Source organism: Mauremys reevesii, linkage group 22 (genome assembly GCF_016161935.1).
Source record: "Mauremys reevesii isolate NIE-2019 linkage group 22, ASM1616193v1, whole genome shotgun sequence".
Classification (NCBI taxonomy): Eukaryota; Metazoa; Chordata; order Testudines; family Geoemydidae; genus Mauremys; species Mauremys reevesii.
The window spans coordinates 6,056,825-6,065,102 of NC_052644.1; the positions used below are offsets into that span (position 1 = coordinate 6,056,825).

General features: G+C 58.9%; 1 protein-coding gene across 1 annotated transcript; it reads right to left on the reverse strand.

Moving 5' to 3' along the window:
- Nucleotides 1-1,805: 1,805 nt before the first annotated feature.
- LOC120388777 (peptidoglycan-recognition protein SC2-like) lies at nucleotides 1,806-6,367 on the reverse strand. The gene is made up of 4 exons (XM_039510858.1): nucleotides 6,313-6,367; nucleotides 4,667-4,868; nucleotides 3,491-3,609; nucleotides 1,806-2,075 (listed from the first exon to the last, which is right to left on the reverse strand). Exons 1-4 carry the CDS (start codon nucleotides 6,365-6,367, stop codon nucleotides 1,897-1,899), a joined length of 555 nt encoding a protein of 184 aa, XP_039366792.1. The 3' UTR covers nucleotides 1,806-1,896.
- Between the last annotated feature and the right edge of the window lie 1,911 nt (nucleotides 6,368-8,278).

Consider the following 8,278-nt stretch of genomic DNA (forward strand, 5'->3'; position numbering starts at 1 on the left):
GGGACACTGCTCGGGTGTTCATTGAAGAAAGGTTTGGACACATGAAGCACCATGAAAAGGGGGGGGGGTTGTGTGACCTTAGTAAGCTGCCGGTGGACAGGAAAACACTTTTGAACAATTCACCGGACACTGACACACGGGGAATGTTCAGACATCAGTGATAAAGACCCTATGTCGAATGGGCCAACACCCATAACATTCAAAAACCAGTCTGAGAACACTTCAACCTCCCTGGACACTCTATTACAGACCTAAAAGTTGCAATTATTCAACAAAAAAACTTCAAAAACAGACTCCAACAAGAAACTGCAGAACTGGAATTAATTTGCAAAATGGACACCATTAAATTAGGCTTGAATAAAGACTGGGATTGGCTGGGTCATTACACAAACTAAACTATTTCCTCATGCTAATTTCCCCCTACTGTTACTCACACCTTCTTGTCAACTGTTTGAAATGGGCCATCCTGATTATCACTACAAAAGGGTTTTTTTTCTTCTGCTAATAGCCCACCTTATTCGATTAGTCTCATTAGAGTTGGTATGGCAACACCCATTTTTTCATGTTCTATCTATCTATCTATCTATCTATCTATCTATCTATCTATCTGCCTACTGTAATTTCCACCGAATGCATCTGATGATGTGAGCTGTAGCCCACGAAAGCTTATGCTCAAATAAATTTGTTAGTCTCTAAGGTGCCACAAGTACTCCTGTTCTTTTTGCTGATACCGACTAACATGGCTACCACTCTGAAACCTCTCCCCTCCCAGTTCTCTAATTCATGCATGATGCAGCGCCGAAGGACGCTGATCCTGGCGTGTGGGGAGCTCTCAGGATTCTGCTCACACGGCTGGTCACAGTCGCGTGTGGTGGGCGCAGCTTTTCGAAACTCAGGCTCATTATGACATGTCTTGGATGGATGATGGCTGAAAAGAGACTGGCATCGCCGGCTATTTTATTGCTGGAAAATGCCTTTGGCCAGTCTTTGGATCTCTCGGAACTGAGTGTCTGTTTGCGAGGGCAGAGGCGAGAAAAGCGTGTTTGGGAATGGAATGACGAGGGTTTCCCTTCTAATGCTCCCACCTGCAGTAACACTATTTAATACTGGCCCGCCCAAGGCTGGGGCACAAATCAATTTCTTCATGTTAGTACATTTCAGTTATTCTTAATATAAAAACAGTTTCTATCAGCTTAGATAAAAATGAAGCCGAAGACACTGCTCACCTGGGGCACCGTTTAGTCTAGGGCCGGCCCTGCCCATAGAGCGGGGCCCTTGTTTCCCTTAAACTTTTCTATTTTTTCCCTTATTTGTCTTACAGTTGGACTGAGAGACAGCACAGTCTAGTGGGCAGAGCACTGGACTGCAGCCATGGGGTGTGTTCCCTGCTCTGCCACTGACTGGCCTGGGAGCTTGGAAAAGTCCCTTTTCCCCACCCATTCCCCTCCCACTCTTGGTCTAGTTAGACCATGAGCTCTTTAGGGCAGGGACTGTCTGTCTCTGTGTGTACAGCACCTAGCGTAGTGGGGCCTCTTAGTGCCACTCTGACAGACCATACGCTCACCCTCTGAGCTTTCCCAGCACAGCCCAGCCCAGCCCAGCGGCGGGGGTGGTTATGGTTTAACAGGAGATGAAATGATTCACGGCGCTTCAACTTTCCATGTGCTAGAAGCTGGTTTATTCTCACTGCTCAGAAGCTCCCAAGCAAAGCAAGCGCTGAGCCGCAGGGGCGCTGGGTTAGAGGCAAATTGCACTTGAATTAAAAACCCCTTTGTGGGACTCTGCGAACCTCCCGACGGGTCCTTCCAGGTGGGGGGTGGAGGTGCTGCATGAGGAGGCAGAAGCCGCAGGTGGGGTCAGCGATAGGCGCAGGAGCTGCCCCGAGGCTGCAGGGACTCAGGCTTTGAACCTGGGCCACCGGCTGATGGCCCCATAGAGGGCGCTCCCGGGGCAGCTGGTCGGGCTCACGTTGCGATGCCCCTTCAGGATGTATCTGGGGCTCAGGAAGCCCCTGGAGACGGCGCATCGGATCAGGTCCTGGGCGGCAAACCGGGCAGCAGCGCTGGGGACTCCATCTGCAGGACACAGCAGCCCCCTGTTAATCTCACCCTGCACCTGGCCCCTCTCTGCAGCTCAGGGGACACGACTGTGGTCTGAATAAATAACCCCCCTCTGCCTACACTCTTGATTGACCACGTCAATGTCACTCCCTCCCTCCCCATTTTATTGGGTAATGCAACCTCCCGCCTGCTGCATTTCCTGCCCCCATGACCCAGCCTGGTGCCCCACAAAGGGAGGTCGACCATGGCGGAGCCCAGCGGGATGGCGCTGAAGCCAGCTGGGTTAGCCCAGGGGCAGATCTCTCGCTGAATCCCAGCCCCCGCCCCCAAGCTCTCAGCTGGGAGGGGGCACCGGGTGCCCAGCGCCCCCAGCTGCAGCCGCCCTGTGAGTGCCCAGCTCAGGTGCTCTCTGCCCAGTGAGGCCAGGGCCGTGCTACAGCACGAGCTGGGCCCAGGCAAACCAATTGCATTTTATCCACCCCACAGACAGTTACAGCTTGAGGGACACAGGCCCCACCTCCAGCCCCTGGGCTGCACCCTGGAGAGCCGGGCTCTGGGCAGGACCTAGGGGTCACAAGCCACACCCGAGCCCCCAGGGCAGCGTGGGGACACGCAGGGCTCATGGGATCCTGGGCAGGACAAACAGGGGAGTGGGGGGCAGGGGCACGGAGGGGATTTTCCCCCCTGTGTCTGGCTGTGGGGAGATGGATGCTCGATCCTTTCCCCGGCTCTGGGGCCCATGCGAAAAGAGGGATGTGGAAAAATAGTCCAGGGCCAGAAAAGAGTCCCCAAAACGATCCCTGGGCTGGAGAAATTACTGACAGGGTGGGACAGGCGGAGCTCAGCCCATCCAGCTGATCACCCAGGGTGGGTGACTAGGGTGTTAGCCATGCAGAGAAAGGCAGAAGAGGAGCCAGGGGCAGGGAGCTGAAGCTGGGCACATTCCCATGGGAAATAAGGCCCAAATTTCGAACAGGGAGGGCGATTAGCCAGTGGAGCAAACGCCCCTGGGCCACCAGCGCCAGCCAGGGGATCCAGTGACAGCCAAACGTCACTACAGCTCCAGCATCCTACGGGTGGCTCCTGCTCAGCTGCTTTCCCTGCCCTAGATCCTGGCTGGGTCGCTGCTTTCCAGGCTCCAGGCCATAGCTCTGGCCTGTGTTCCTTGGGCCCGATCCCTGCCTTGTGCTTGGCTGGATTAAAACCCCACGTTGTTTGCTTGCAGCCAGCCAGGTCGCTCTGCAGCAGTGACCCATTGTCATTAGTTACCAATTCCTAGGTCACCCAGAGACGGTCCCTGTGGCAGAACCCCCTGCCCTGGGTGTCAGGGCAGCAGGAGAGAACAGGTGTGGGCGGGAGCCCTGCAGGAGGGATTCCCAGCCCCCCTCGGGGCCTAGCTGGGGAAATCCGTACAGACGGGACCCACGTACTGGTGAAGGTGCCAAGGAAACTCAATCCCAGTGACTTATGGTTCCAGTTCTTGGCGTGGGCCCCCACGGTGCGCCAGCCTCTGCCCTCGTAGACTCTGCCGTCCTCGCCGATCAGGAAGCTGCAGGCAGAGCGCAGTGTGAGACCCGCACAGGCACGTCGGCTGCACCCTCCCTGCCCCATCACTCCCGGCAGCTCCCCCAGGGTCGTCGCTGGCCCTGCCCGGCTTTGAACCTGGACCATCGGAGCTAGAAGCCCACTGAGGAAAGGGACTGGAATGGGAGGCTAACCTGTATTGCATTGTTTGGCCATTAGGTGGCGCTGTGTGTAACAACCCTTATGGAAGCAGCCCTGGGCCCCTCCGGGACACAGCTGGGGGGGGCGAGCGAGGGCTGTAGCTGACCCACATCTGGGGCAGGAGCTGGGTTTCCATCCCCCGACAGCATAACCTGAAAACATTTCATGGAGCAAAATCTCCAGCCCAGTTTTCACTCCGGGGCGTCAGGCCGGCCCCGGAGAAAGGCGTCGATAACGCCGGCATGGGGCAGTGTCACAGACGAGCAGGGCACAGGCCATGCGGTGTCTATTAGCCGAGCTCATGGCATAACCCAGGGGCTCCCTGCGGCCCTCCATCCCCCCACCAGCTCCGTGACTGATCCCTTCCCATCCCCACTCTTCAGAGACTCCCTCAGGGGCGGCTCTAGCCATTTCGCCGCCCAAAGCACGGCGGCACACTGCGGGGGGCGCTCTGCCGGTTGCTGGTCCTGCGGCTCCGGTGGACCTCCCGCAGGCATGCCTGCGGATGCTCCACTGAAGCCGCGGGACCAGCAGACCCTCCGCAGGCACGTCTGTGGGAGGTCCACCGGAGCCGTCTGCCACCCTCCCAGCGACCGGCAGAGCGCCCCCCGCGGCATGCCGTCCCAAGCACACACTGGGGCCTGGAGCTGCCCCTGGACTCCCTCATGCCCCCAGTCTCCTCCTGCCAGGGGCTCTATGCACCCCAAATCTCCCACCCGCACAGCATAAATTCTGGGTGCAGCCTCTCCAATTCCCCCTTTTCAGTCAAAAAATATTCAGTATAAAAATCAAATCTCTTCTGTGGACAATTCCCCTCTACCCCTGAGTGAGGTCTCTGCTGCCCCCATGTGGGGACCCCCACCCCACCCTGCCCCGCTCACTTGTAGCCGATGTCGGACCAGCCCCTTGAACCCATGTGATAGTTCTGGATGCTCTTGACCTGCTGGATACAGGAGGCCTGCGAGTAGCAGCGGTTCCCTGCCGTGTGGTGGATGATGACGTAGGGCACCGGGGTCTTCAATGAGGTTCTGCTTTTTGGGGACCAGGCCCCCCACTGGGAGCGGGAGACGATGGTGGGGCAGCCTGTGCCATGCGGGGGAGGGGAGAAAGGGCTGGGTTAATGTGGGTGCCCCCCACCTGCCCCAGCCCACGCAGCAGGATCGGGCCCAGGGCTGGTGCTCTGAGTGGGTTGGGGGCCGCGGCAATGGGGTGGGGGTGGGGGCCAGCATAGGCCGTGCACGGCGCAGGGAGGACGCGCAGCCCCTGCGTTAAATGTGACGGGGCTGGAGAGAGGCCTGGCCGGGAGCCTGCTCACCGTGCGGCAGCACCCGCCGCTGGCAGCAAAGGGGCGAATCAGGAGCCTGTCTGGAGGGAGGCCAAGCAAGGGATGGGCTGGAGATGGCAGGTGGGATTGGTGCTCTGAAGTCACCCTGGGCTGGGGAAGCTCCCGCCCATGGACTGAGGCTCAGAACCCATCTGTCTTCTCTGCCACCTCTGGTCATTTGCCTCCCTCCAGCCTGTCTCCTCCGCTTTGCATCCTTTCCGCTCTGTCTCCATCTGGGAGGCCCCTGATCCTTATGGGCTCCCACTGCTGACCCCACCCCCCCGCCCCTCTGCCAGGTCCCTTCAGAGATGGGACGACCAGGATGGGGTCCAGCGCCCCAGAAACTGGAAGGTCAGAACATCTGACCCTGAGAAAAGGCTCAATGGGCACAATCAGCCTGTGGAACTCGCTGCCACTGGCTGCCACCGGGCCATGAGCAGGATCCAGCAATGGAGCAGAGGTTTCTATGGAGAACAAGAACAGCCAGCGTCACAGTGTCTGGGACTGGATGGACTTCCGCCCAGGGCTTGGGGCAGCCACTCCATGGCGGGAACAAAAAGGAAATTGCCCTGTAGCTGGGTTATTCCATCATGAGCCAGTAGGGGGTGTCCGGAGCCTCCCTCTGGAGCACCTGGCACTGGCCGCTGCAGGAGCCGGGACACCGGGGTAGATGGGCCCCGCTCTGATCCACGGGGCGATTTCTAGGCTGCAGGGACATTCCCAGCACAAATTCTCCTAACTTGGCCTTGGTGGGAGCTGGGGATCAGCTGGTGTTTCTGCTCCCCCAACACCCTTCCTCTGCCCCTGCTCGCCCCCTCCCCAGCCCCCTTTCCCCTGCCCTCCCCACACGGCCTCAGCTCGCTGCCCCTCTGCATGCCAGGAGCTGGCACTTTCTGGCTCTTGATTGCCCCAGAGCAGTTCGGATGGAGCTGGGCTGGCAGGGGACATGGCCTGGGCGGGAGGTGTGCGACACTCTGGGCAGGGCCAGGGACCTTGTCCCTTGGGCTGATGAACACTAGGGGTCTGGGGAATGGATGGCAGGGGACAACTCCACCCTGTCTCACAGAGGGATGGACTGGACAGGGAGCCGAGGGGCGACTCCGGGGCAGGGGGCAGGTTTGATGGGTGACTCCATCATTAATTTCCCAGACCTGGATTTCCCCCCATCCCAAGTTCTCAGCTGCATCAGGGATCCGAACTCACCGAGCGCCACGGCGCAGAGCGCTGAGAACCACACGACCCGCATCAGCAGCAGCATCTTCCTTTCACTTGGCCCTGTGGGGACACGCACCCGTCACAGCCGCCTGCCACCCCCAGGAGGGGGCCCTGCTGGGCAGAGCCAAACACCCCAGAGCTCCTGGGTAGCAGATCCCCCTGCACTCAGGCTGCCCTGGACACCAAGCCCAGCCTGTCACCTGAGGGCAGAATTCCAGCCCTGCCCAGACCCCCCTTCCCCCCAAGCTCCCTGGGTCCCCATGGCAGCCACTAGAGCAGCAGCCTCGGTGGTGTTCCCAGCTGTACTAACAGCCCCTGCCCAGCTGGGGCTGAGGGGAGAAGAGCTGTGCTGGGGGCAGAACTGGTCCATGGATACCGGTGCCCTGTGGGGTGCAGAGTGGGGCTGGCATGTGCCCACCTGGATTCCTGCAGAGCTGGGAGCAGAGTGAGCTCTGGGCACTGGCACCTGCTGCTCTCTATAAGCGCCTGCCAGGGCTACGGGGGTGAGGCCAGGTAGTTGGTCAATACACTATTGTGCCGATGCTGGCAGGAGCCCCAACCACCAAGGAGGAAGGAGTGGGGGGATTTCACCGGGGGCTGCGGTTGCTGAAGACCAAGCTGAGCTCGTGCAGCCGGGCTCAGGGGTCTGTAGCAGCACCAGGCCGACAGACTGCGTCCGAGTGGGAGGGAGCGATTGTGGCCTGGCAGCGCGATCCCGGGGCAGAACCTTCATCCCATCCTGGGCAAGGCTGGACACAGAGCACAACCCGGCCTGGAGAGCTGGGGAACGCTGCACTGGGGGGCAGCACGTCAGCCACCGTCCAGGCCACAATTTTCTGCTGTGACTGATCCAAACACACTGCCTGCCCCAGCGCCCCTGAACTCCAGCTGCAGGGCACTAAGGCAGCGCCTGAAGGTCCCAACCTAGATCAGCCCAGAGCATCTGTTCTTGGAGCTCCAGTGTTATTAACACTAACCGCAGACAAGGCAGCCTGTGAATTTATAAGATCTCAATGGTACTTATAAAGAAAGACCACAGCACGGTCTGGTGACAAAGTCCCTTGGCCAGGTTCATTGCCCTGAAGGCGCAGTCCTTGTGCCCTGGCTCCGTGGGTACAGGTTCACTAAAACGAGTGCCCCGTGGCAAGGAACAGCTCAGTCAGCAACGGGAGTCGCTGCTGTCACCTGGGCTAAACAGGTCACAGCGAGGTACCCTGAGAGTAATAGACTGAGACAAGCAGCTTACGTCCCACCTTCCGTGTGTCACAACATTCATCTGTCACCTCCCCTGGGTCCTGAGATATTGGACAAAACCTCCCTCTTCATTATTTTATCCAACCATCTTATTTTGCACTAAATTGAACGTATTTGTCCCAGCTAAACTATATTTACATAAATCTCTAGTGCCTAGGACATGAACTGCAAAGCAAACTTGTCAGCATTTGCTCTAACCCATGGCCGGACTTTGGTTCACAGCCTCTGGTTCAGGCCTCAAATCTTGCCCCAGGCCCAGTGCTCCAGGCTCTCTGTACTACCCCGGTCGCTGCACAGACACACGGTGACCGAGATCGGGGCCAGGGAAGGGATCTGCACCCACAGCTCCCACCTAGTGGTCTGGTGAGCGTGTGACAGGCCCTCTCTGTCCTAGTACCCGCTGTTGGTAGCCTCTCCCACCCTGTGGCTGTCTGTCCCCTCCTGTGACTAACTCTCCGTCTGGGTCACAGGCTGTGTCCACCCGCACTGGAGTACATAAAGGGTCCAACAAATACTAGTTCCCCTGTCTGGCAAAGGGCTTTGGGCATCGCCCGGCCAAAGCCCCAGAGTCGGGACTGTCTGGGATGTGGGTCTCCCTAGTCCTGAGTTGTTGCGTCAGGGACAGGCCGTGTGCCTCCAGCCCCAGCTGGGGAGCCCTGGTCCAACCTCTCTCTCGCGCTCCAGCAGGACCTCAAGGAGG

What these genes read in the sequence shown, in the direction of transcription:
- LOC120388777 (XM_039510858.1), bottom strand. Translation starts at nt 6,367, where the DNA reads ATGCTGCTGCTGATGCGGGTCGTGTGGTTCTCAGCGCTCTGCGCCGTG. An exon ending in GCTCTGCGCCGTGGCGCTCG is followed by an intron (nt 4,869 to 6,312) that starts GTGAGTTCGGAT and finishes CGCATGGCACAG; the next exon opens with GCTGCCCCACCATCGTCTCC. An exon ending in TTTCCTTGGCACCTTCACCA is followed by an intron (nt 2,076 to 3,490) that starts GTACGTGGGTCC and finishes TGTGTCCTGCAG; the next exon opens with ATGGAGTCCCCAGCGCTGCT.